The sequence below is a fragment of the Carassius gibelio genome, chromosome B18 (assembly GCF_023724105.1).
Source record: "Carassius gibelio isolate Cgi1373 ecotype wild population from Czech Republic chromosome B18, carGib1.2-hapl.c, whole genome shotgun sequence".
Classification (NCBI taxonomy): Eukaryota; Metazoa; Chordata; class Actinopteri; order Cypriniformes; family Cyprinidae; genus Carassius; species Carassius gibelio.
In genome coordinates this window covers 12,706,946-12,733,561 of record NC_068413.1, presented here as the reverse complement: position 1 = coordinate 12,733,561, position 26,616 = coordinate 12,706,946, and the positions used below count along the sequence as shown (strand labels likewise).

Sequence of the window (26,616 nt, the reverse complement as noted above, 5' to 3'; positions counted from 1 at the left end):
TTTTTGCCGACGTTTTGTCTATTAATGTCCGCAGCGGACATGAAAGCAACCGGCGTCTCCATTTTTCGTTACTGGACATAAACGGTTTTTCCGCGTGAGACTATTTTAAAATTTTAAATTCAGAGTTTTGGTCGCGCGAACACCCCCCAAAGTGATTCTGTATACAAAGTGGCACACATACATTGAAGTCACATGGTTATCTCAATTTTTGTTTTTTTGGACTTATACGGTTGTTCGTCGCATGAATACAATTCAATTTCGTTATGTAAGGCAAAGCCTGAGGAAAAGTGAAAATACAGTTAACCAATTAGTTATTAATAAAGAATTATCAAATAATTCTGCAGGACTTATTTCAAACCTAAAACAGTAGGCCTATTCTAAAGTGAAAATATTGGGAACCCATTAGTAATTAATAAATAATTATTATATAATTCCTCAATAATTACTTAGAACCTGAAACAGTATTCTAAAGTGAAAACATAGGGTATCCCTTAGTAATTAATACATATTTATCAAATAATTCTGCAGGACTTATTTTGAACCTGAAGCATTAAGCCTATTATAAAGTGAAAATATTGGAAACCCATTAGTAATTAATAAAGAATTATTATATAGTTCCTCAATAATTAGTTAGAACCTGAAACAGTATTCTAAAGTGAAAACATAGGGAACCCATTCGTAATTAATAAATAATTATCAAATAGTTCTGCAGGACTTATTTCGAACCTGAAACAGCAGGCCTATTCTAAAGTGTAATTACAGTGCTCCCCTTTAGTAATTAATAAATAATTATCAGATAATTCATATTTTATTCAATTTTAATTTAAAGTAATTTAACAAACATTTTATAATCAAAACATTTAGAAGCAAACAAAATGCATATTTCATTTCCATTATAGGCTAATAGGTGGATTTTAACAAAGTTGCTACTGTAGTAGTACTTTGTACTTGTCCTTTTACTCAAGTAACTTTGAAAATGAATATAACCTACTTATAATTTTACTGGAGTAATATTTTATTGGGGTATCTGTACTTTTACTCAAATACTTGATTTGTGGGCCGCAGCCTGATATTATAGTGATTATTTGCGTATAAACTGTTCATTAGTTGCTACTTCATAGTTATTTTTCTTCAGTAGGTGTGACAGAATTCATTAGTTATTGATTAGCTAACTGTTACTTAACACAATCATAAAATTATATTACACACTGATTAGTTAACACATCTTCCTTAGTAGTTAACAGTAGTGAGTTAAGTCTTAATGAATAATCACCTGTTAGTTCTTCAATAATTCCTTATTAGTTATGCAGTAAGTAAGAAACGGATATGTTAATTTGACATCTTATTTTTTGCGGTTAAACTGAATGTATGTTAGTCTCCTAAAGGAAACGGCATTGTGTAGTAAAGACTAGCATAATTATTTTGAGGCTGTTGAAGTGGTAATTGTTAAAAGTATGTGTTGCATTTAATATTTCAGATATTGAATAGATATTGAAACCAGAGTTATTTTTTTTTTTTTGAAAATTAATGTTTTTGTTGTGTCCTGCCTGTTTACTTCACATTTTGAAGCAACAACAGTGTGATTATATGTTCATATTTTATTGAAACCATTGATGTCCCACTTTGCAAAACTCACAGAAGACACAGAAGTCTGCTTGTGTGAGGAGGTGGTTTTCTCAGCTTCTTTGGAAGAGAGGGAAAGTTTAAAAGTTATGTTATAGATAGTTTAAGGAAAGTAAACTTCATAATTTCATGTTATCAGTTATCAGTTGTAGTTTTTTCTTTTTTTACTAAGAGTAAAATAATGTTTGTTTTTGTAGATGTTAAAAGCCAGAGACATGGGATCATTCTTTGGAGATTTTATGTAAGTTATTTTTAGAAAATAAATGTTTCTGTTGTCTCCTGTCGGTTTACTTCACATTTTGATGCAACAACAGTGTGATTACGTACTCGTTTCATTAAAACCATTGATGTCTGTGTTTTGTATTGCAGAATGCAAACCAACTTTGGAGTTGTCTGATTTGGAGAGTTATCATTCTTGGTCTTCCCTCTTAAAGGTAAAGTTCACACAAAAAAATCATTTAATTGCCCTCATGTCATTCCAAACCTATAAGACTTTAATATATTGAAATTAATATATTTTTTATTTTCTCATAATTTTGTTATTCCATTTATAGTCTAGATAATCAGTATTTTCAAGCCTCATAAATACAGAGTTATTACAGAAGTAATTCATTCCGATATTTATATATGAATAAATCTTATGATAGCAAACATGTATGTTCAAGATAAAATACTGGTCTCCCAGACTAGCAATGGAGGACACAAATTAAGAGAATATTAAATATATTCATTTGTTTTCCAAAAATGAGCAGAGTTTGTATGGGTCTGGAACAACATGGGGGAGAGTAAATTATGACCATTTTTATTATTTGGTGAACTAAACCCTTTGAAGAGCAGCCGTCTACGTACATGCACAGTAAAAAAAAACATTGGGTTACTTTTTTAACCTAACCGTTGGGTTACACATATTGGGTCAATGTGTTGGGTTATCTTAAAATTTGTAGGGTAATTTATTTTTTCGTCGTTGGGTTATTTTGAGTTATAACCCAACTGTTGGGTTAAATGTGTTGTTTCCCACTTCACTCCGTTCAAATTTTAACAGTCCAGTCAGAGACTCAGCGCGGACATCAGCAGTCTGCCTGATTATGAAGGGTAAGTAACTGTTAATATAATCGTATGATGTATATAACTGTTATAACATTAAGTAATGTGTCTGATACGTTATTATTATTTTTTATACGTTAAAAAAGTTTTACGTTATGTTTTTTACGTTTGTTTCCCCCAGACAATCAGATTGATTATGAATGCTATTCCTGTTTGTTCGCCAGCATTTATACATTAAAAGATTAGCTGCAAAACTTTTTAGACAAGTATTACTTAAAGTTAATAAAAATGTGTGGTGAAATGTGAAAGTTTGATGAAATCATTAGTATAGAGGTCGGGATCGTTGCGTCACGTCGCAATGCATTGTGGGAGTCGCGGTACAGAAGTAGATGTACTGTATAGTAGGCATTAGGTAACGTTGGTCATTTGGTCATTAATTTTGATTATTTTTTAGAAAATGGTTCAGTATTGCTGTATTGTGAACTGCTGTAATCGGTTTCATGATCGACAGGGCAAACGCCTCGTGAATCATATTAGTTTTCAACATTTTCCTACTTGGGGGGAAAAAAAACACAAGGTGTCTGAAATCACCAAGAGGCGTCAGATGGCTTGGGTCGCCGCTGTACGGAGGGAAACCATCACCTTCGATAATATTATAATACATAGTTATGGTGAGACATGTTGTGTATGGTCTCTCTCTCTCTCACACATACACACACACAAACTCAGACACAAACACATTACGCTTTCTCTAGTTTTTGGCCAGTAAGGGACTCAGTTTAGTGTCTGTATTTTGTTTAAACATTTTCTTGTGACCCAATCCTGAACTTAATTTGCTTTTTGATATTTTTGTGCTGACTGTATTTAACAAATCTGAACAACTTGTTTAAAAAAAATAAATTAAAAAACTGGAACGAACTTCAAAATAGGAAGTTAAGCGTCTTGTTTTGGTGAATGGTGGGTTGTGTCTGAGGTGAACGTTCGTCAATATTATACCGGATTAAAGAACTACCGGAGGAAAACAGTGGATTTTTGCAAGTATGATAGGTGAGCAATTACTCCTGAAGTGTAACAAACCCGCATTGACAAGCTTCATAGCTCGCAGAATCTGATAAGTGTGTGTGTGTCACCACTGATGCTTGGTTAATGTTAACATTTCCTTAGTGAGAAAGATTGTTTTCTCCATGTTTAATTTGCAGATCCATTTGTGATCTGCAGGTGAGCCTCCAGTGACTTTTTAAAAAGTGAAAGTGACATTTTTAAATTGATCGGAGGTGTAAGCGCTCACTCCACAGACCCGGTAGGAGAAATTATCAGGGAAACTGAGGCTTGGTAAACTTTCATGTGTTCATAGGGATCGATTCCGCCTACAACCTCTTTTTTTTTTTTAAGTAGCGTTGTTTGGCTTCATTATTAAGTTTGTCCGTATAGGCAACTTTTTTTGTCACGTTCTATAACTTTTTCTGGAGATCTTATTACAAACCTGCTTTGCGATGCCTCTTAAAATGGCCGCCGTTACCCACAATGCACCATTCCATGACGTCTACGCCCGAGCTCTATTAGGCTAGAAAAGCCGCACGGACCATTTATCGAATCGGACCAGCGAAAGAAGCTGCTGCGCGAGCGGAGCTCACACACATCAGTAATGCGACAGACAACAGACTCCGTGAGAATCGTTTGAATGAACCTGCAATTTTCTGCTATAAAAGTTCAAAACCCAGATGAAAGAAAAGTGTGCAGTTACTCAACAAATGTTCAATACTTTATGAACTCTGTAGCTGTTTTTTGCCATCCTTTTCTTCATTTTTTTTCTGCAAGTCAAAATGTTACTTTTTGACTTTTCTCTTGTTTTTAATTTATATTTTCCTTTTGATAATAATTTGTGTGTAAAAGTGATATTTAAAATGAACAATATTTTTAGGTTTAATGCCTAGCTCAATTTGGTTTCATTTTAATGTAGCAATGCAGTGTTTCCCACAACCTTAAACTCAATTGGTGGTGGCACTCCAGACTTCATTTTCTTCCAGCAGGAGGCGCTTAGAGCAGGAGAGGTAAGGGTTTCTCCGGTAACGGCTGCAAAGCAGCGCTGAGCTCACAAACGCTGCCTTATCAAGCATTACATGTGAAATGAATTTGAACATTTTCTAAATACATTAGTTTTCCTTCTGAAATACAGTGATAAACACCCGCTCTGGTTTTAGAAATGCAATGTAGGCATTTTAAACCATAAAAAAGCAACCGGCAGGCTGGGTCAAACGTAATAACCCAACTTGTTGGGTTAAAATAACCCAGTGTTGGGTTCATCCCTTTTTGACCCAGCACTGGGTTGCCAAAATAACCCAAACTGGGTTGTTTTCAACCCAGCAGTTTTTAGAGTGTGTAGTTAATTAATGATAAGTGTATATATCCCAGCTCAAGGTTCAAGACCCAGCAGTTGTCACAGATAACGCAGAATGAGTAAGTCATTGATTTGCTTCTCCATTCTTTTGGAGATTTTTTCAAACTGGTATTTGAACAGGTATTATTTTAACCATGGTTTGAATAAAGTATGTGTTGGTTTTGTATTTGTTGGTAGTAGTTAATAATTGTTTGGAATTGTTTTGAAACTTGTAGCTCCTAAGAAATTGTTGGATCAAGGTTCATTAGAGCTGGTAAAAAGTTTTCTGAAACTGTCTTTACAGCTGACAAAGAAGGTTTACAGTTGACCACTGTCTCGTATGGGAATGAACAAGGTGTGGACAATCCAGCATTTGTTAAGGTAGGCATGAGGAAGTACTCTATAAAATGTTAACAAGTTTAAAATCTTTTTTTCTTCTGTTCTTAGGAGGATAAATTAACAGATGACCTGAGAGACAGCGACAAAGAGGAGTCCGAGAAGGAGTCAAAATCATACCTAAGGTGTGGTTGTGAATATAATCTGTAAATACGACATTGTTCAGATTTCATTGTCACATTATTTGGAAATGAGATTCTTTTGAAATGGCAATGTCATTATATTTATGAAATATTGAAAAAACATGTAAATGTTTAGATTCTAATGATCAGAATTCTGTCAATCGTGATGTAGGACTTAATATGTGCAAAATCTTTATATATTCATTGTTCACCATAGCAAAGCATGCATACCCATTACTGCCACTGAAACCTTCTGCAAGACACACTCCAAAATAATCAAATACATTGCTTCGGGGATACTTGCTGCGGGTAACATATCTTCCCAGTTTTTAATTTAACGTGTTGATATGGTGAGTCGCTTTTCAAGTTAACAATGTTCAGTATGTTTTTGTGTTTTAAATTGTAGGTTATTTTGCATACTTCCTTGCTGCGTGTTATTTAAACTTCCGAAGAGCAATTGCTTTGGTTGTCCTCACTTGTCTGTGCGTGTTTATCACCGTGTGTGAATTGGTGAATAAGTTCAAGAGTGACAGCATAAGGAGGTTCTTCAAGCCTGTGCAAAGGTGTTTCAAATCCAATATCAGATGGATAAAATGGTAAGTTTGACACTTTAATATACTACTTTTCTAAGATTTATGATCTATTTTGAAAGTTTTTGCAAGACATCTTGGTCACACTTTATTTTAGGGTCCTAAATTAAGTGCATTTTACTTAAGTTAAATTATATGCCAGTGCAGTAATAAAAATAATGCAAGTGGAAAACAAGATTATTCTGCGTCTATTACTAAGTGCAAATCTACAGTAACTCCGCACTCCATCGACACATAAGGTTAAATACGACACATGTGCATAACGGCTTCAATGGTGTAGGCACTAATGTTTTGGGCACAGAAAACTAGCTTGTGATGTGATTGATTGGGTTAGAGTCCGGCTTTTGCCGAGTTCGTTCTTCTCGTTTTCCCATCACATCTCACATTAGAATTTATTTTCAATAAAGATGAACAAAATGTTCTAAAATTGGAAGTAAAGTATCTAACGAGTGTTTAACAATGATGCAACCATTTATAATTGTAATACATATAATCATTTACAATCTGTTATTATTACATCCTGTTAATGTACAACAATACTGAGGTGCAAATGTATCTGCCAGTACAAAGTATAACTAGTATCTAATTATTAATTACAATTAGCCTGTTGCAAAGAACTGCTGCTTTTACATGGTAAATAGAATATATCACGATTTTCACTGTACATTTTTTCTGTAAATCTAAAGCTACTTGCACTTAGCCTACTGTAAATATGATCTATCGCTAAGAAAGTATGTTAATTCCACTTAGTGTAAATAGCCACTGCTGTATTTTTCTTACTCTATTGGCAGATCATTTGTAAAATAAGAAAAATGCACTTCAAATATGATTAATTTTATTATTTTATATATATATTTTTGCCCATGAGACACCATAACAATTAAAAAGCTATTAGTTCATTAATCTAACGTTCTGCCAGTTTTCACCTGTGATATTATAACAGTGATAAGAATTACATTACATTGCGTCTGAAGTACGCAGACGGCTTTTTGGCGTGTTTTTAGTTTGTCCTGAATCACTAGGGTACACCTATAATAAGTGTTTATATTCAGACTATTTTAGATTGCTTGGGGGGTACTGCGGCGGAGTAACCCAGTACCTTTGTGATTCTTCATAGACATAAACAGAGAGAAGTAGCTCCGGCTACAATGTTCTTCCGCAAGACGCAAGCAGTTCTGTTTATTAACCGCTAGAGTGTCAAAAGTTCCCTACTGCAGCTTTAACTCGGAGTCAGTCAATTTAGAGTTGATTAAACCAACTCATTTTAGCTGTTCTGTAACCGAAAACTCAGAGTTTCCCATCTCAGGGTAATTCAACTCACAGTTCAAGTTTAAACTCAGAGTTGGTTAAACCTCCTTAGTAAAATGGGCAAGTTGATCTCAAGGTGACTAAAAAGTATATATATAAATAAATACAAATGTAATAAATACATTAGTATGCTAAAAAAAGTCAAGCTGTAACCTAAAAACTAATTCTGATAATTATAACATAATAAAAATAAAATGTGTGTTTTTTTTTTTAAGAATATTTTTTTAATTGAAGAACAGTTCTTAAATTGGCAGAAGGCCAGAGACTATTTTAAAGGCTTACGGTTTCAGATAATGATTACTACACAGCATTACAAACTATCCGCACATTTTCAAGCCAAAAGTGAATGTGGTAGCTGAACGGTACATGTTTCGCCAGAGAGGACAACGTAGTGATGAAACTAACTGATCAATATTTTGCGATACTTAAGGAGCTAGCAGTTACATGTGAATTCAGGACCATGGAGGAAGAAATAATCTGGTAACAACTCATTGGAAAAACTAATTCAACCTGCATATGGGAACGTTTACTACTAGAAGTGGACCTTACTTTGAAAAAAGGCTGTCACAATTGCTGGTCAAATAGAAACTTCGGTGGCCAAGGCCATGTTATGATCGAACCAGCAGACAACACAGTACAAATTATCCAAACATTGCGATATCAGCACAGCAAACTCAGCCACGAAACAGGGAGGAATGTACAAACATTACGAGGAGCAGCGGCACCACCACGAGCACACACTTCCCAAGGGAAAACATGCAACTGGTTTGGTTCCAGCATACTGATAACTTCCAAAAATGCCCTGCTGAAACAAGCTATCTGTAATGCATGTAAGAAGAGAAGGCATTTTGCTAAAGTGTGCCATGGACACAAACATGTAAGATTTCAATTCTTGACGTGACTTACTGTAGATAACGTGTATGGTTCAAATCGGTGCATGTGGAACCACACAGAATGTAAATTTAATGCTGGATACAGTAGGAGCAGTCATTGTGCACTCAGTATTTTCCTACTGCTACTCTCACAGAAGCAAAGCAGAATTTAATGAGTTATGGTGGACATACCTGTGTGGGCGATGTTTAACATTACACACACACCACAGTCCACTCAATAGATCTAATGCTGGGTACGCACCAAAAGATAATTTTAGGGCTGATTTTGGGCCAACTTCCCCGTTTCCGACAAACCTAGCTATGTTCCTGTCGCAAAGGACCGTCTTTGAGACTGTCCAAAGCCAGGTGCTGTAGTCCGAGAGTTAGAGAGGAGTTTGGAAGGTATGGCATGACAAGATGGTTTTCGGTGCAAAATAGATAATTTAATAATCAGTGTTTGGAATAACGCCGTTTGGAATAATGCCGTTTAAAAGAACGCGTTAGGTATCAACGTTATATTTTCAGTAACAGGGTAATCTAACTAATTACTTTCCCCGTCGTTACAACGCCGTTAACATTACTGGACGTTAAATGCAGTCTGTTACTATGCATTGATTTAATAAACTATGCAATCCGAACGGACCCCTGGCTCACACAGCGATTGAGGAGGTGGGTTAATAATGAGATAAGCGGTTATGATTTTCAGTCATGTGTTTCATGGTAGCCAATCAGAGACGGTGTTTTTACACACATGCCAGCACACGCGCCAGCGGCACCAAACACACACACACACGCGCGATGCAAAAGCTAAACAGAGATTTGCAGCAGAAATGGCGAGTCAGGAGCAATCCGATGAAAAGTTGGCATTTTCAAGGTGGAGATATAAGCACTACTTCAAATTCTTTGTGGTCAAATGCACGAACGTAATGTGTACATGTAATGTGTGACACGCATCTACAAAGCTAGTGGCCAAAAACACTTTTTCTACAAAGATAATACTTGAAGTGCAGGATAAAACTCTTGCTGTCTGTTGACGTGCAATAAATATCGAAAGTTATGTACGAACACCTGTCTTTTCTACTCCTTTCAACTGACTTGTGAAAACTGCTAAAAAAAAAAAAAATTCTTTGACATGTAGCAACTTTTTTTTTTCTTTACAGTAACACAAATACTAACTTTCCCTGGAGTTACTTTTATTATATAGTAATTCTGTTACTAACTTTTTTGGAACAAGTAGTGAGTAACTATAACTAATTACTTTTTTAAAGTAACGTTCCCAACAGTGTTAATAATTAGCCAAGGATAATCCGTGCAAAGTACAAATTAATAATGAAGAAAAAAAAAACACCATGAATGCTAACGAAGCAGCACTAAAACCTAAACACAAAGGACAATTTCTGAAACGGCTCTCTATCAACAATAAAACAAATTGTTGTACTCTAGTAACAGAGCAAATCATCAAACCCTCTCTTCAATAAGGAACATTCTGCTTATATACACAAACTTCCCGCCAAACAGAAATGGAAAGTAACATTTGCACCGGGTAACCTTTGTTTCATTAAAGTCTATTACAACAATGACATTAAAACAACCTCATCTTACCTAACCGAATAAATACAGTTAGTGCAGCTTAAGCAAAATAATGTTACAAACATACATTAAACATTAAACAAATCAAACATCACAATCCCTACCTAGGTTGCCTCCCTCCAGTTATGAAAAATGATATGACCGCTACTATTATAAGCACGTTCCGGGGTTACGCGCACTACCGGAACTAGCAGAGCAAAGCAAAGCAGACATCAATGGGTAAGTACAAACAATACCACAGAGCTGTATCGTTTAAATTAACAATAAACTATCTGTAAAAACCATTAGACCCCTTGTGATTGATTACACTTCAGCAAGTACTAAGAGTTAACCAAGAAATTGAACTTGCATGATGTTACTGAATGTATGAATTATGGAGTTGCAAATGTCCATATGCAAGGCAAGTTTATTTATATAGCACATTTCGTACACAATGGTAATTCAAAGTGCTTTACATAAAAGAAAGTAAAATAATCATGAAGAAAAATAATAACAAAAATAAAACAAGCAATTTTAAAACTTTTAAAATGATTAAAACATTTAAAAACAGAAAATGATTTTACATAAAAAAAAATAAAATAAAATAAAACATTGAAAATATAGTGCAATAAGTTCGGACATTGCACAGTGCTCATTCAATAAATGCACAGCTAAAAAGATGCGTTTTGAGTCTAGATTTAAATGTGACTAGTGTTTTAGCACATCTGATCTCTTCTGGAAGCTGATTCCAACTGCGGGCGGCATAATAACTAAAGGCAGACTCCCCTTGTTTTGTGTGAACCCTTGGTATTTCTAACTGACTTGATCCTAGTGATCGGAGTGCTCTGTTAGGTTTATATTCAGTGAACATATCTGCAATATATTTCGGTCCTAGGTCATTTAGTGACTTATATACGAGTAAAAGTACTTTAAAATCAATCCTAAATGTAACTGGAAGCCAGTGTAAGGACCTGAGGACTGGTGTGATATGCTCAGATTTTCTGGTTCTAGTCAGAATGCTGGCAGCAGCGTTCTGGATGAGCTGGAGCTGTCTAATGCTCTTTTTGGGAAGGCCAGTGAGGAGTCCATTACAATAGTCCACCCTACTGGTGATAAAGGCATGAACACGTTTCTCCAAGTCTTGACTGGAAACAAAACATCTAATTCTTGCAATGTTTTTTAAATGATAGTATGCTGATTTAGTTACTGCTTTGACATGACTACTGAAACTAAGGTCTGTCTCCAGAATCACACCAAGATTCCTGACTTGATTTTTAGTTGTTTGACCCCTAGAGTCAAAGTATGCATTCACCTTGAACACTTCATCTTTGTTTCCAAATGCAATGACTTCAGTTTTTTCCTTGTTTAACTGAAGAAAGTTCTGGCACATCCAACTATTAATTTCATCAATGCATTGGCAGAGGGAGTCAATGGGGCTGTAGTCATTTGGAGATAAGGCTAGGTAAATCTGGGTATCATCAGCATAGCTGTGATAGGCAATTTGGTTCTTTCTCATTATTTGACTTAGTGGAAGCATATATAGGCTAAACAAGAGCGGTGCAAGAATTGACCCTTGTGGGACTCCGCATGTCATGGACGTCCACTTAGACTTATGCTCTCCTATACTCACATAATAGCCTCTCCCTTCTAAGTATGACCTGAACCATTTAAGTACCATCCCAGAAAGCCCGACACAGTTTTCCAGTCTCTCTAGTAGAATGTCATGATCGACAGTGTCAAACGCAGCACTGAGATCTAGCAATACCAGCACCGATTTTTTGCCCGAGTCACAATTTAAGCGAATATCATTTATTATCTTAATGAGTGCTGTCTCTGTGCTGTGATGCGGTCGGAAACCAGATTGAAAATTGTCCAGGTATCCATTTGAGTTTAAGTATTTGTTCAGCTGATTAAAAACTACCTTTTCTATAATTTTGCCTATAAAAGGAAGATTAGAAATTGGTCTAAAATTGCTCAAAATTGTGTTATCAAGATTGGTCTTTTTCAGGAGTGGCTTTACAACTGCAGATTTAGGGAGTTTGGAAATGTCCCAGAAAGAAGTGAGGCATTTCACCACTTCTAAGAGATCTGCTTTTAAGCAGTCAAGCACACTTTTGAGAAAAGATGTGGGAAGTGTGTCAAGACAACAGGTTGACGATTTTAGTTGCTGCACTATGTCTTCCAGAATTTTGCTATCAATTTTTTCAAAAATAAACATAGTATCTTTTTGATATTTTGGCCGAATCTGTCTGACCTCTGCATTACTCGAGGATGTGCTAATCACCTTCCTGATATTTATGATCTTCTCAGAAAAGAAAGAAGCAAACTCATTGCATTTGTTGTCTGACAGCATATCACTGGGAATCTGACTTGGGGGGTTTGTCAGTCTCTCAACAGTGGCAAAAAGAGTACGAGTGTTATTTAAGTTACTGTTTATAAGATTTGAGAAGAAGTTCTGTCTAGCTGTGGCTAGTTTCACATTAAAAGCATGAAGGATGTCTTTATAGATTCTATAGTGAATTTCAAGTTTCGTCTTCCTCCACATCCGCTCTGCTTTTCTGCATTATCTTTTCATAGTTAGAACTGCTGTTGATCTTCTCCAAACTGATTTCTGTCTGTTTGTTTTCTTATTGACTATTATTGGTGCAATATCATCAATAACATTCTTAACTTTTGAGTTGAAGGAATCAAGAAGAATATCAATAGAGTCTGCAGAAATGCTTGGTGTTAAAGATATAGCCTCCATAAATAGTACACTTGTGTTCTCGTTTATGCATCTCCTTCTGACAGAGACAGATCTAGATTCAGTGGTAGCAGAGATCAATATATCAAAGAAAATACCGTAAAACTTCAAATAATAGCCCGGGCTTCTATTTACCCAAATCGCCGAACTGCACCGGCTTGTATTTGAGACAGGCGTCTATAAGAGACAGGCCTTTAATTTAGTGTTGAGATGTTCAAGCATGACAGTAGGAGGTTACCACATTATATTACGTTTTATTTATAATTAACTTGAATAATGTTTAACAAGTCATTTAATGTAAGAAATGTCTTTGGCTATTGGCAGCATTAAAAAAAACAAACATAAAAAACTGAACGATGTGACCGCAATGGGCAGAACAATAAAAGTTACCGCTAAAATCCATCGAGCATATGAACTTGTTGCCCGAAACATATCAACAAGAAAAATGAAAACTACCCTGTAAAACAACTGCAATCACGTGATAGAAAATTACTCTATTCATCACTATCATCATCCCCACGATCCTCAATTACAAGTTCATTTTCGAATTCCTCCTCCACGTTGCTCTCCTCCACTTCTCCCTCTCCAGCCTCCGCTAACTCTGCCTGCCTTGCTTGCACTAACAGCTCTCGCCCAGATGCGCACGGCTCTCCCTCCTTGAAACAATGGATAAGGTGATCCTCACTTCCATCAGGAGCTACTGTCAGGCCACATACCTCAGGATAACATCCCGAAGTTAATGAAATATATTATCTCCTCTTTCTCCCTCGCACACACACACGCGCGCGCAAGCATACCTTAAAGGAATTTTTCAGCCGCTCCGTATCCAGCTTTTCCCACGCTTGAAGTACCCAGGAAACCAACAAGCGACGAGCTGGGGCCCTCATATTTCCTCCAGCTGTGTACTCTTTGTCCACATCCTCTGCCATCCAGTTGTCATAGGACTCGTGCAGGCTGGCTTTGAATGGTTGGTTCCATACGACGTCAGGGGCCTGTATGTACTTTGTACAGCCACCGGGTATCACAGCCGTGGTTATGTTGTAGCCCCTTTTGAGCTCAGCTTTGGTCGCTGTGCTGATATGACAGCGATATGAATCCCAGGCTAGGAGACGAGGGGCGAAGTTGAGCTTTCCCACCACTCTCTGAAGCCAGTCTGCAGTCAGCTCCTCGTTCATCCATCCATTTTTGGAAGTGGCCACCACCACCCCACTGATATTTTGCATTAATTTCACCTCCTTGATCCCCCCTTTAAAGACAATGTAAGGTTTTAATTTGGTCCCGTCTGCTTTCGCAGCCAACACCACGGTTAAGTGGCTCTTCTCATGGCCTGTGGTTTTCAGTGGAACACTGCGTGCACCTCTTGCATCCACCATTGTAGAGCCCACCATATCAAACCACACCGCTGTTTCGTCCATGGCTATAATATTTTTCGGCTGTATTTTCTTTGCCTTAATAATCTGCGTTGTATATGTGACAAAATTTACCAGTTTCTCAGTGAAGTGCTTGGCGTCTTTCTGGGCCACAGTTGTGCATCTTCTGACTGAAAAGTCGTTGCGCCTCAGGAATTTGTCCAGCCAGCCAGCGCTCGCAGTAAAACTCTCCTCACCCCTGCCGTCACTCACTGTTGCATACACTTCTTTTGCCTTGGCCCTGATCATTTTACATGAGACTCTGAGATGCTTTGCCCGCATGCTGTGGATCCACTCACACACACTCACCTCCAGCTCTTCACTGGCCTTCTTCCTCCCTCCACCTTGCAGTCTGGCCCTTTTGTCGTCTTCCTCGGACAGACGTTGCAGTTCAGCTTTATTTTTACGCCATTCTCGCACTCTCTTTGGATCAACCGAGAAATGTCTTGCCTGCTTCTCCCGAATTTTCTTCAGCAAATTTGACAACTGTCAGCTTAAATGTCAAATCATACTTTTTTCTTTTTGTCTCCATGGTGGTATTGAGAGAATTAAGAACAACTGAAGACTAAAAGAAAGTTCGTTAACCTCTTTGTTATGTTGCTATAGTGATGAGTCGTTCATGAACTGTTGTTGTGTCTGTCACGTGAAATATAATCAAAACATAGAACAGTCACAATCCCTAGATATTCGAAAGACAAGTACTGACCAAATGACACTTGCTTGCATTGATTGACATCTTTAAATAGAGCAGCTACACCCCCACCTCTCCTAACAGTCCTGCAAACACTCATGTAAGTGAAGTTAGGAGGGGCTGCTTCATTTAGGATTGTTGCACTGCAGCTGTCTTCTAGCCATGTTTCATTTAGAAACATAAAATCCAGATTGTTTGTGGTTATAAAGTCATTGATTAGAAATGATTTATTTTTTAGTGAGCGAATGATTAAAAGTGCTAACTTGATGGCAGTGCTTGGTGTCTTTACATCAATCTTAGTTTGATGCATAATAGGCCGCAGATTAGATGAGTTTGCCCTTCGGCTTGAGAAGGCCTTAGACTTTCTATCACATGATAATACTGAAATAGAGAAAGCTACAGGCACACTGGGTTCCCGCTTGTTTAGTAAGCATTTGTGAATGTTGCTGCTATTATAGCGGGGACCCGACACATATCACTGAGAGCTGCTATCAGTTGTTTTTGGTTCACCTTCAGCAGATAGAGGGTTTGGGCAGCGGTCGAAGAGCTCTCATAGGAACAGGGCCCACAGGCTTTGGTGGTTGGGGAGCCCGCCGTTTTTTTGTTGATATCTGTGGGCTAGCAGCGAATGAGTGGGAGAGTTTAGTCCCAACATACACCATTTTCTGTGAGAAGCACAGAAGTGGAGATGCTGGAGAGAGGGATAATGTGTCTGGTGAGATGGGCTGTGTCTCTGGTGTTTCCGGTGGCTGTGAATGTGTTGTCCTGGCTTCCCTGGCTGTTTTCCAGAAAGTCGTACTTGGGTGGTGAATCTTGTAGCTGTTTTGATACATCACAGTCAGTCTGTGAGCTCTGTGGGCAGGGCTCAGCAGGGATAGTGTCCATGAGCAGTGATTGTTTTGGCTGCAAGGTGTTATCAGTGTCCTTGTGGGATATGTCAACCACATGATGACTCGGACCCAGTGTGTGTGTGCTGAATGGATTGACACACTCTGCTGAAGGATGACGAAGGGAGAAGTAGATATTGTCCTTAAACATTCTTGCACCAAGTTTGTTTGTGTGGAGGCCATCCGGTTTAAACAATTGTCTATGGCCCCAGAAAAGATTCAAGTTGTCGATGAAATTTACTCCTTTTGTATTACAAGATCTTTGTAGCCATGTGTTGAGGCCAAGCAACCGTGAAAACATATTTGTTCCCCTTGCTGGGAGTGGTCCACTGATGAACGACTGAACTTTGAGTCTTTGAAGTGTTTCAAAGAGTTCAATGAAGTCCTTCTTAAGGAGTTCTGACTGCTCTTTCCGAATATCATTCTTCCCCACATGGATGATGATTTGATTTGCAGTCTTGTGCTTCATCAGAATGTTCTGAAGTTCCTTGTTCACATCAGAGACTGTTGCTTGAGGAAGGCAGCATGTTGTTGTAGTCCTGCTACGGATGTTTCTGATAACAGAGTCACCCACTATCAGAGTCCTTGGCTCGGCTGCGCTCTGAGCTGCATGCCACTGTCTGCTCGACCTTGAGCGCCTGTTAGTAGCGGTGTTAGCTGCTGGCTGATCAGATCCATGTTTAATCACATTTGAGGATTCCTCACCCACATTTATTAATGCTTCAAATCTGTTCTCCAGATGTATAGGCGGTGGTAGAATACCAGTATTTACAAGCCTAGTCGAATCTGGGGTAGAGGAAGCTATGGCAGCGATACGAGAAACTCGTGACAATCTGATATCTCATGTTCCTTTGGGTCTCACTCCCTGTTTGTGCCAACAATTAGTGTGGCGATCAGTTTCGGCTTGTTCCTCCACACTTGGTATAAACTGTTGAGATTCAGAAGATTCATGGGACTCACCGGCTGTATGCTGAGAGGGTCCATGACGACGGTCTGCTAAGTGTTCCGTCTGTTTTGGAAGTCCAGAAAGTAACTTTGTTTCAAGAATCACAATCCTTTGTAGAAGTTTGCAGCAGTTCATGAAACAAGTAAATCCAACAGGAGGCATTTTCTCTCTCTTCTGTTTGAATGTAGGCAGTTGTTTTCCCGTCTCCGGAATGTAAGCTGTTCGCAGTGGGAGACAAAGTATTCTTTTTGTAGTATTATTTCAGTCCCAATGTTTTTAGTTTTAGCGTTTGTGCCAAAAATCTGTTGTTTGAGCACTGTGCTGATAAAAATCTTAGAAAAAACAGAAAAGTACAGAAATAAGAAGCGAAGTGCAGAGTAGTAAGCTAGAACGTCCGAACGGTAGCAAAGCCGGAAGCAGTCCATAGTTAATTATAAAGGATGAAAAAATAAAATTGTAAACAAAGCGCTTAAAAATGTACTTGACAGACTAAATATAACAACATTTAACACTCACAGAGACATACCGAAATAGTGATTACGTCAATCACATAGGTTCGTCATCATGTCATCTTGATGGTTCAACTGATTATCTTATCAGATTTTCTCTTGGTGTGAGGTGTGTTAAGAGTGTCCGAACCTGATTGGAAGAATGTCGGAGCTGCCCCGATTGCAAATCGTAAATATTCAACATGTTTAATATTTACGATCAGAAATCCTGATGAGTGGGGGAACCCCAAGGACAAACGCACATGCTCTGGAGATTATCACGTGAAACTAAACATCCAATCAGAAACCCTGATGATGATGGAAGACTGAAGCAGTCATGGTGCAGCACAAAGAGAAATTGATGTGGACAGCAGAGATGAAGGATCAGCTTGATGATTTGTGGCAACAGGACGAATGTTTATACAACATGTCATGTAAAAAATAATTCCAAACACTATCATTGCAATTTCTTCATGCATATCATCCACCATACTTATTCTGAAGTCTCGCAAGATTTCTTGTGTTCACAGTCGAGACTCTGGTTCAACATCTGTTCATGTGTGGTGTGCTGTCTTTGTCACATCATGACACACCACATTATAGGAGCAAAATGGTTAAATCTAGGATTTAGGATCTAGGATCACATTTTGAAAATCTTATAAGATATAAAATATATTTTTGTGTGTACCCAGCATAACCCAAAATCCCCTAAAGACCTAGGCCCTGACCTTTTGCCATATTACAGAATCCAACATGAACATTCTCTCCAAGACGACTGTGTAGTAAGAGGCACATAGACTTGTAATACCAGAGACCTTGCATGCACAGTTCATTGCCTTGGCTCATGATACTCACCGAGGCATAGTTTGAACCAAGCAAAGACCCAGAGAGGTGTACTGGTGGCCGAGTATGGATGCCCAAGTCGAGATGACTATTACTGTATATCGTGCATTACATGTCAATCTCATGACAAGACAGTGGTCGTAGAGCAAAGGAAGTGTCATTCCAACAAGGATCTTTTGTTTGAGTGAAGCGGCTAGGTATTCTTCCTAAGATGAAATCTGCATATTCCCAACCATTGAAAATTCTGGGAAAAACAGGCCCTAACACTTACAAACTGTCTGATGGACATGCTTGGAATGCTCGGATCTCATGCCTGTCTCTTTTGGAAAAGAGTAGAATGGAATAAAGGAGCTGGCTAACTTTGATTATGACTGTACAATGCAACTAATTTCAGTCATTCAGCCTGAAAGACAGTTTACGGGGAGACCAGTACCAGCGTTGACTCGGGACTATGTGATGAACAAAACATTGTTTATTGATTTCACATGAGTAGTATTTTATGTGGGAGAGTTATAAAGCAATAAAAATATATAGAGTGAAGTGATGTTCTATAATAAATTTTATTAATTTGTTGAATTCAGGGGAGAGGTTAAGTCATGTTTGACATGTTGCGGGGCCTCCAGGAACGTTGTTGGGAACCACTGTTGTACAGAACATAAGATAAAGTATAATTGTTTAAAAGAGAGTGAGATGCAGTGTCGCCAACTGTCCTGTGGGTTGCACTAGTGGGATGTTTTTTGTAAACTAAAGGGCTAACAAGAAGTATTTCAGTTTTGGAAATAAAGAAGATGTCTTCATAAGTTACCCCTTCACTTGCGTTTGTCTAAACTAAGACATAACACTTGGTCTGTTAAGATGCTATATGTCAGGGTTATTCAAATCTAGACCTGGAGGGCCAATGCAGTGCAAAGTTTGGCTCCAACCCTGATCAAAATCGCCTGCCTGTGATTTTCTAATGATCCCAAAAACATTGATTAGCATGCTCAGTTTTGTTTGACTAGGGTTTGAGCCAAACTCTGCACCTCAATGGCCCTCCAGGGCAAGATTTAAATAGCCCTGCTTTATGTGTTCGATTACTTATGCCTGTGTAGTACAGTGTTCCACAGAGGACAAAAGTGTTCAGCCTCACCTCATTATCATCAGTCAAAACAATACAAATGCAAAATTTGAATTCATGAGTATATAACGGTATTCACGATATAGCAAAATCCATATCGTGAAACAACATAATACTGGTAGTCATGTTCATACCTGTATAGCACCTACCCCTTATTGAGGCTCCTTGAAGCTATTCAAGGTCAGAGGACATGAGGGGTAGAGGGAAGTGGTTTCGAACCTTGATTTTGTTTAGGCCTCTGCAATAAATGCATGGGTGAAGGCCACCATCTTTTTGCCCACAAGGAAAACCCCCACCCCAGCAGGGGAGGTTGGGGGCCTGATGAACACTGTAGGGAGGGCTTTCTCAATATAACTGGACAATGAAAATGAAAAAATAGAGCCTCTTATATTAGTCGGAATAGTGCCTGGAAGCAGATTGATGACACAATCGTATTGCCGATAAGGTGATACTCCTCCACTCGAGGAGGCAATCGCACTCCTTGTCCTCCTTACCTTTACAGACCTTCACTGCTTCTGCATAAGTTACTTTATGCTCAGTCTTGTATTTTTGGATCTTCCTTTAATTTGTACCTCACATCCGCCATACGCTGCACTGTGAGCACCTCCACAGTTGCAGTATTTTAATCCATTCACCTCTGTGCATTTATCATAATTATGTTCACCTCCACATTTTGCACATCTTACCTTCCCCCGACACACTGCAGCCACATGTCCTATTCGTTGACATTTAAAACATCTCAATGGCATTGGTACATACACTCTTACTGGGTAACTCATATTTCCCAATTGAACCTTTTCAGGCATTTTCCCTTCAAATGTCAACAAGACACTCAAGCTTTCCTGTCTCTTTCCTTCTATCATCTTATACAGGCTTCTCGCATTACTAATCTTACCTCCTCTTTTATTATCATGCATTTAATCAGTGGATATATATGTTGGAATACCAAATATTACACCTTTTTCCCCCTTTCCTACTCCAAACTCTTTGGTTGTGACCTTTTCTCCGTTCATTTCTTTAATCTTCAGTAGTTAGTTTTTCTGCCCAATATCTTTCACTATGATCAGAACTCTCCCTTGACCCAAACACTTGACAAGCCAAAACAACTGACCCAATGATTTTATCGATCGCCTTGGATAGTCCTATTGGATGCAAATGTGTTCCTGTATTCTTTTCAAATGTCAGCATCATTTTGTGTCCATTCTCCTTAACATTTTGTACATTTTGTTCTCTTATTATTTCTTGGTTTTCTTTTGTATGTTTTATTGTTTTATCCTGTATTGATTCCATCATATCTTCACTATCCTCCTGATCCTAAGCATACGTTTTGCATTCCTCCATTATCGATTCCTCAGAATCTTCATCCGTGACTGCACAACAGCAACACCAGCCCCTCCTTCTTCCCACTCATTAATTTCTCTTCGAGAATAATCTTCAAAAGCCACAAGTCGACCTCGCTACGCCCTTCGCTCTTGCATTTCCGTACTGTCACTCTTCTCCAGTTCGAGCAAAGTACTTAAGAGGAGGGTGGCTTATATACTCAACCAGAAACAAGGCACAGATGACAACTATTAGACATAATGACAGAAACTGAAATCCAACAAAAGTGGCCAGAATTAAGTCGACAACCTTGACAATGTATCTCTGTATGTTGCAGGGTGTTCATTGTAATTGTGGTAGGACTGCTGGTGGCATGGCTGGCAATTGATACACGAAAGCGCCCAGAGCAGCTCATCTCTTTTGGTGGTGTCTGTCTGTTCATTATTGCTATATTTCTCTCCTCTGCACACAGAACCGCAGTGAGTAATAAAACACACATTCCTGCACACATGCTTTATTAAACATGATTATCACAAAAAGTATTTTTGTGACTTTTGATTTCCTTCAAACCTTATCAGACTGTTGAGGATACACCTATCACTTCCCAATAATGAGACCGTTGTAGATGCTAAATGAACATGGTTTAAATTTGTGTGCTTGTTAATCAAAATGTTTGCATTGAATTCTGATTAGGTGAACTGGAGGACAGTCTTCTGGGGACTCGGTTTACAGTTTGCAATTGGCCTGTTTGTCATTAGGACAGAGCCTGGTCTTATAGCATTCGAATGGCTTGGAAAGCAAGTTCAGGTATAATATAAAACCTGATTATTATGATTTTTATTAAATTAGAAAAATGCAAAACCGGAGAATTTTCCCAACATTTGAACACCTCTGTATTGTGTAAACTAATATAATATCCATCATACTTGAAAGATATCTCTCTACATGAAGTTAATGTGTTGCAGTCTGGTAACTTATTAAAAAAAAAAAACCAGTAATGGTTGATTATTTAAACTGCAGGAGAGAAAGAATTTGATATGGATGCCAAGTTCTAAATCATGTCTGTCTGACTTTTTTTTAGATATTTCTGGACTACCCAAAAGCTGGTTCATCATTTGTGTTTGGACACCTCAATGACAACATATTTGCTTTCCAGGTAAGTAAAGGCACATACTACACATGAAATGCATGGATGGGTTTATTTTTACTATTGAATGTTGCTCAATACTCACAGACTCTGCCTATAGTGGTGTTCTTCAGCAGTGTAATGTCAGTGCTGTACTACATGGGTGTGATGCAATGGATCATAACAAAGGTAAAAGCGAAACATTCAGTCTTGTATTTATTTAACCTATGAGACTTTCAAGATATGTCCTTCATATGGATATATTAATAATGTATTTTTCCATGCCAAGATTTCCTGGGTAATGCAGGTAACGATGGGAACCTCATCTACAGAGACTCTCAGTGTGGCAGGGAACATATTTGTTGGTCATGTAATATTCTATTTTCATTATTTCTATAATTATTTGTAAATATATATATATATATATATATATATATATATATATATATATATATATATATATATATATATATATATATATATAATTATTTTTTATATTTTTAAAAATTCAGACAGAGGCACCACTTTTGATTCGTCCTTATTTAAAGGACATGACTAAATCTGAGATTCATTCTGTGATGACTGGAGGATTTGCCACCATTGCAGGAAGTGTTATGGGTGCATTCATCTCATTTGGGGTACGACAACATGTACTTTCTTCCATTAAAAGTTAGATTGTTTAGTTCTTTAGTTTGCAGTTTGTTAATTTCTCTAAGGGATGTAAATCTCCTATGCACAGATTGATGCCTCGTCTCTGATTTCTGCATCAGTGATGGCTGCTCCATGTGCTTTAGCCATCTCCAAATTGTCCTACCCTGAAACTGAAAAGAACAAGTTCACATCTAAGAGTCAGATTAAAGTTGATGGCGGGTGGGTTCTCCTGTTGAATATGAACTTTATGATTCAAAATATTGTATGTTGCATGTTAAAATGTTTTTGGGTGTGTGTGTGGTCAGTGGTGAACAGAATGTCTTGGAAGCTGTCAGTGGTGGTGCCTCTGCATCGATAGGACTTGTGGCCAACATTGCTGCCAACTTGATTGCTTTCCTTGCCATTTTGGACTTCATAAATGCTACTCTGAGATGGTTGGGAGGCATGGTGGGATACCCAGATGTCACTTTTGAGGTGTGTATTATCCAATCCTGTGTGGCTTTTTTGATGTTCAACATCATTTATATACATGTAAATATATATGTGTGTATTACAATTCAAAAAAAGTTTGGGGACTTTTTTTCTTCTTCTTGTGCTTAGTATGGGCTGCATTTATCTGAGTAAAAATGTAATTTTCTGAAATATAAAACAATTTAAAATAACTGTTTTCTATTTTGAATTTATTTTAACCCTCTGAAGTCGATTAATGTGTATACGGTCATGAGGCATTTTCTCCTGATAACCCCTAAAAGAACTTAAATTACACTTTCAGTTGAACCCAAGTCATTGAACCCAAGTCATGTGATGGCAAAACTGAATTTTCAGCAGCCATTACTTTAATCTCCACAAAACATTTCTATTTCAAATAGAAATACTTTGTAAAATCATAAATGTTTTCACTGTCACTTTTGTTTTAATTAATTTATCCTTATGCTCTATACAAATATTATTTTCTTTTCGAGAAAAAAAAAAAACATACTGCCTCAAACTTTTGAATGATAATGTACTTGCATATTACATCAAAAGGAAGGAGTCATAATCATAATCATTAATTTTTAAGAGTTGTTACCTTCATCTCCTCAGTTGATCTGCTCTTACGTGTTTATGCCGGTGGCCTTCATAATGGGAATTCCATACCAGGAGTCTTTTACAGTGGCTGAACTTATTGGCACTAAACTCTTCCTCAATGAGTTTATAGCCTATGAGAAGCTGTCAGTGCTCAAAAACAACAGACTTAATGGCATTTTAGAAGATGATGTAGATAAAAATTGGCTCTCAGTAAGTATTTATGCAATGTCTCATCAAAATACACAGTTAATAAACATAATAAATAATCAAATGCATAATCTGAAAAGTATGTTGTCCAAACTACTTACAGATTCGATCAGAAATCATCTGCACCTATGCACTGTGTGGCTTTGCTAATTTCAGCTCTCTTGGTATTATGATTGGAGGCCTGTGTGAGTATCTAGTCAAAGCACTTGTATGAAGTGTGCTTTAATGATTTAAGTGCTAATAATGTCTTTATTACTTCTTATCACCATTGTTCAGTATCACCTATTTTTGTAACATATCATTTACTGATTTGTTTTTAATTATTATTATTCCATAGCCTCTATTTGTCCACAAAAGAAGGGTGTCATATCTACTTTAGTGCTCAGAGCCTTGTTCACAGGCACATGTGTTTCCCTGGTCAATGCCTGTGTTGCTGGTAAGCAATCTGTATTTATTAAAAACACAATAATTTATAATTAATAATTTAGCATATGTTTATATTAAATGCAGCTTCCATTACACATTAAATGGATAGTCTCAATGAAACCTTGCTCAAAAACAGAACAGTGATGGGTTATGAATTGCCCTTCGACAGGTTCAAACCTTTAAACTAATATGAATTACCCCCCATCTGGTGGTTTTGATTAAATACAATCTGATATTTAGTTAAGTATAGCTTTGTTCTCCCTGTAGGTATACTTTTCGTTCCTCCGTTGGACTGTGTGGATCTGTTTCAAAATGCAGACTTCAATAATAGTATACCTAACATTGAAACTTGCTGTCATGATCTTTTCAAAAGGTAAGGAAAGAGAATATTTTGCACTGATTGTAGTGATCTGAAAGCACTCTGGATTGAATTGTTTAAAGGAATAGTTTACCCAAGAATAAAACTGTATCTGAAAATATACTCATCCTTAGGCCATCCAAAATGTAGATGAGTTTGCTTCCTCATCAGAACAGATTTGGGAAAAACATTTTTTTAGCATCACATCGCTTGAATTCTTTGTAGTGAATGAGTGCCATCAGAACGAGAGTCCAAGCTGATAAAAACATCACAATAATCCACAAGTAATCAACATGACTCCAATACTTCTAACTTTTAACTTTAAACTGTTGATTCAAACAAAAATTTTAGTCCTCTATCGTAATATTGCTTTCCTCAGTGTATTTTTTTTTTTTTTATTGTTTTATTCCGTAGAGAAATATGCACTGATCAAACACTGTTTACAAGCGAAAACAGTTGTAAACTATTATGTTGTTATTGGATTTTGGACTGGAGTCTTGTGGATTAGCAGATCAATTGGAGATTATTGTAATGTTTTTTCAATGAGCTGCATGTACAGTCCTCTTTCTGACTGCACCCATTCACTGCAGAGGATCCATTGCCTAAGGAGGAGTACATTTTTTCTTTTTAAGTTTTGGGTGAACTGTTCCTTTAATCAGTAAAATATTTATTTATACTGCATCAGTATAAAATGTTTGTTTGTCTGCAGCACTATCAACAATGGAACAATTTCTTTCGAGGGCTCCTGGAGTGAAGTGAAAAATGCAACAATTTATTTTGCAAACTGTTGTGGTCTCTGTCAGGAAACCTGTTTTCCTGAAGTTTGTCCAATGGGTAACGATATAACAATGCAGAAAACACCTCTGAGCTAAATATAATGACATTATTAAATTCACACATTTTGTAAGTTGACATGATATGTATCTGCAAAGTATGTTTGATTTTATTAGGTCATACAGCCATTCATACATAATTTCTTTATAGATGTAACAGTGTGATATTATAATGCATGTGCAAGTATTTTTATTTTTATGTTCTGTAAATGCTGTAAAAAAAAAATTATCAAATTGGTGTTCTTTTATCTTATGTAAATGTTATATCATTTTTGTAATTTGCATCCAGTGATGTGCTTGATATCAAGACATGCTCTGCAGTGTTTCATTCAGGAGAAAAGCATAACCAAATTAGGCCATAGGGCATGCAGTTTTAAGATATGAAGCAATGGACTTTGTCTTTAGATGGTAAAATTCAAGTTTCCATTTACACATTTATTTTACAAAAAAATTAACACAACACAACAAATACTACAAACATACACTAATCTTTTCTCTCTAATCTACATTACAATCCATATCATTTTTATAATATAAACCACTAAACAGACCATACTCTGTCCTATCTTATCATGCCTGACCACTATCTGTGTTAATCCTTCATATACTTTCATATACAACGTATGTATATTATAAATCTAAACAAGTACTCCATGTATATTTTTTTAATTAGTATAGCATGAGCCTTTTATAGTGGTTACTAAAACTTTTGAATGGGGTAAAAGGTTTAGATAGCTATATTTATTCATTTATTTGAGTTATTTTCATTTAACATTCATTTCAAAATATGAAAACCTGTAAACAATGAGCATTCAAACATTTGGAGTAAGTCAGAACTATGAATGTTTTGAAAGTAGTCTCTTATGCTCACAAAGGCTTTATTTAATAAAAAAATACAGTAAAAACAGTGATGTGATGGGGAAAAAATTGTCAAAATAGCTGTTTTATATTTTGATATTTTTTAAATGTATTCCTATGATGGCAAAGTTTTCCTTTTGTCCTGCTTGATAGTTTTGTGTAAACTGGTCATTTTTATCAGAATTATTTGATAAATATAAAGTTAAAATGTACAACATTATCTTTTGTAACATTATAAATGCCTTTACTGTCACTCTTGGTCAACTTAATGTATCCTTTCTGATAATAAAACTCTAAATATCTGTCTCCAAACTTTTGAATGTTAGTATAATATATGTATAGTCCATTGGTGTGAAGTTAGAGGGTTCCTGAGACAGATGACGCATGAACAGTCCAAATGGTCAGTACTGTAAATGGCTTTACTGTGACAATAAAGCAAATGATTTCCCCTCTTCTAGGAGACACGTTTAAGATAGAAACACATCTGCATTGATTATGACACTAATACTTTGCCCATATACAACCAATATTGGTGAACTGGTGTTGCAGATTAACGGTCATTTCTTTAAAAGAAGAACAATCTACTATAAAAAGCACCTCAGCGATAGTTACGAGCAAAAGCTGCATTTCTACACAGCTGAGACACATACATCACAGATGTTTGAAGAATCCTTGAAGAGTCCCTCTCTCACGGTTCTTTAGTCTTTAAACTTGACATGGGAACATTTGAATAAATCATAAAGT

At 37.0% G+C, this 26,616-nt stretch overlaps 1 protein-coding gene across 2 annotated transcripts; it reads left to right on the top strand.

Moving 5' to 3' along the window:
• The first annotated feature begins 5,102 nt into the window (after window positions 1-5,102).
• On the top strand, window positions 5,103-26,184 carry LOC127977191 (sodium/nucleoside cotransporter 2). 2 transcript variants are annotated; one of them, XM_052581905.1, is made up of 18 exons: window positions 5,103-5,124; window positions 5,349-5,425; window positions 5,492-5,565; window positions 5,780-5,871; window positions 5,969-6,158; window positions 20,683-20,824; window positions 21,039-21,152; window positions 21,427-21,501; window positions 21,580-21,660; window positions 21,761-21,841; window positions 21,984-22,109; window positions 22,211-22,341; window positions 22,428-22,596; window positions 23,206-23,400; window positions 23,501-23,582; window positions 23,735-23,833; window positions 24,091-24,196; window positions 24,891-26,184. In XM_052581905.1, the coding sequence occupies exons 1-18, from the start codon at window positions 5,121-5,123 to the stop codon at window positions 25,051-25,053; spliced, it is 2,001 nt and encodes a 666-aa protein (XP_052437865.1). In that variant the 5' UTR covers window positions 5,103-5,120; the 3' UTR covers window positions 25,054-26,184. The 2 variants fall into 2 exon arrangements, with proteins under 2 accessions (XP_052437865.1, XP_052437867.1); XM_052581907.1 differs by lacking the exon at window positions 5,103-5,124 and having other exon boundaries at window positions 5,216-5,399.
• Window positions 26,185-26,616: the final 432 nt, after the last annotated feature.

Excerpts from the sequence above, each read along its gene's own strand:
- LOC127977191 (XM_052581905.1), top strand. Across the intron at positions 23,401-23,500 it reads TAGATAAAAATTGGCTCTCA|ATTCGATCAGAAATCATCTG; the intron begins GTAAGTATTTAT and ends AACTACTTACAG. Across the intron at positions 23,834-24,090 it reads GGTCAATGCCTGTGTTGCTG|GTATACTTTTCGTTCCTCCG; the intron begins GTAAGCAATCTG and ends TTCTCCCTGTAG.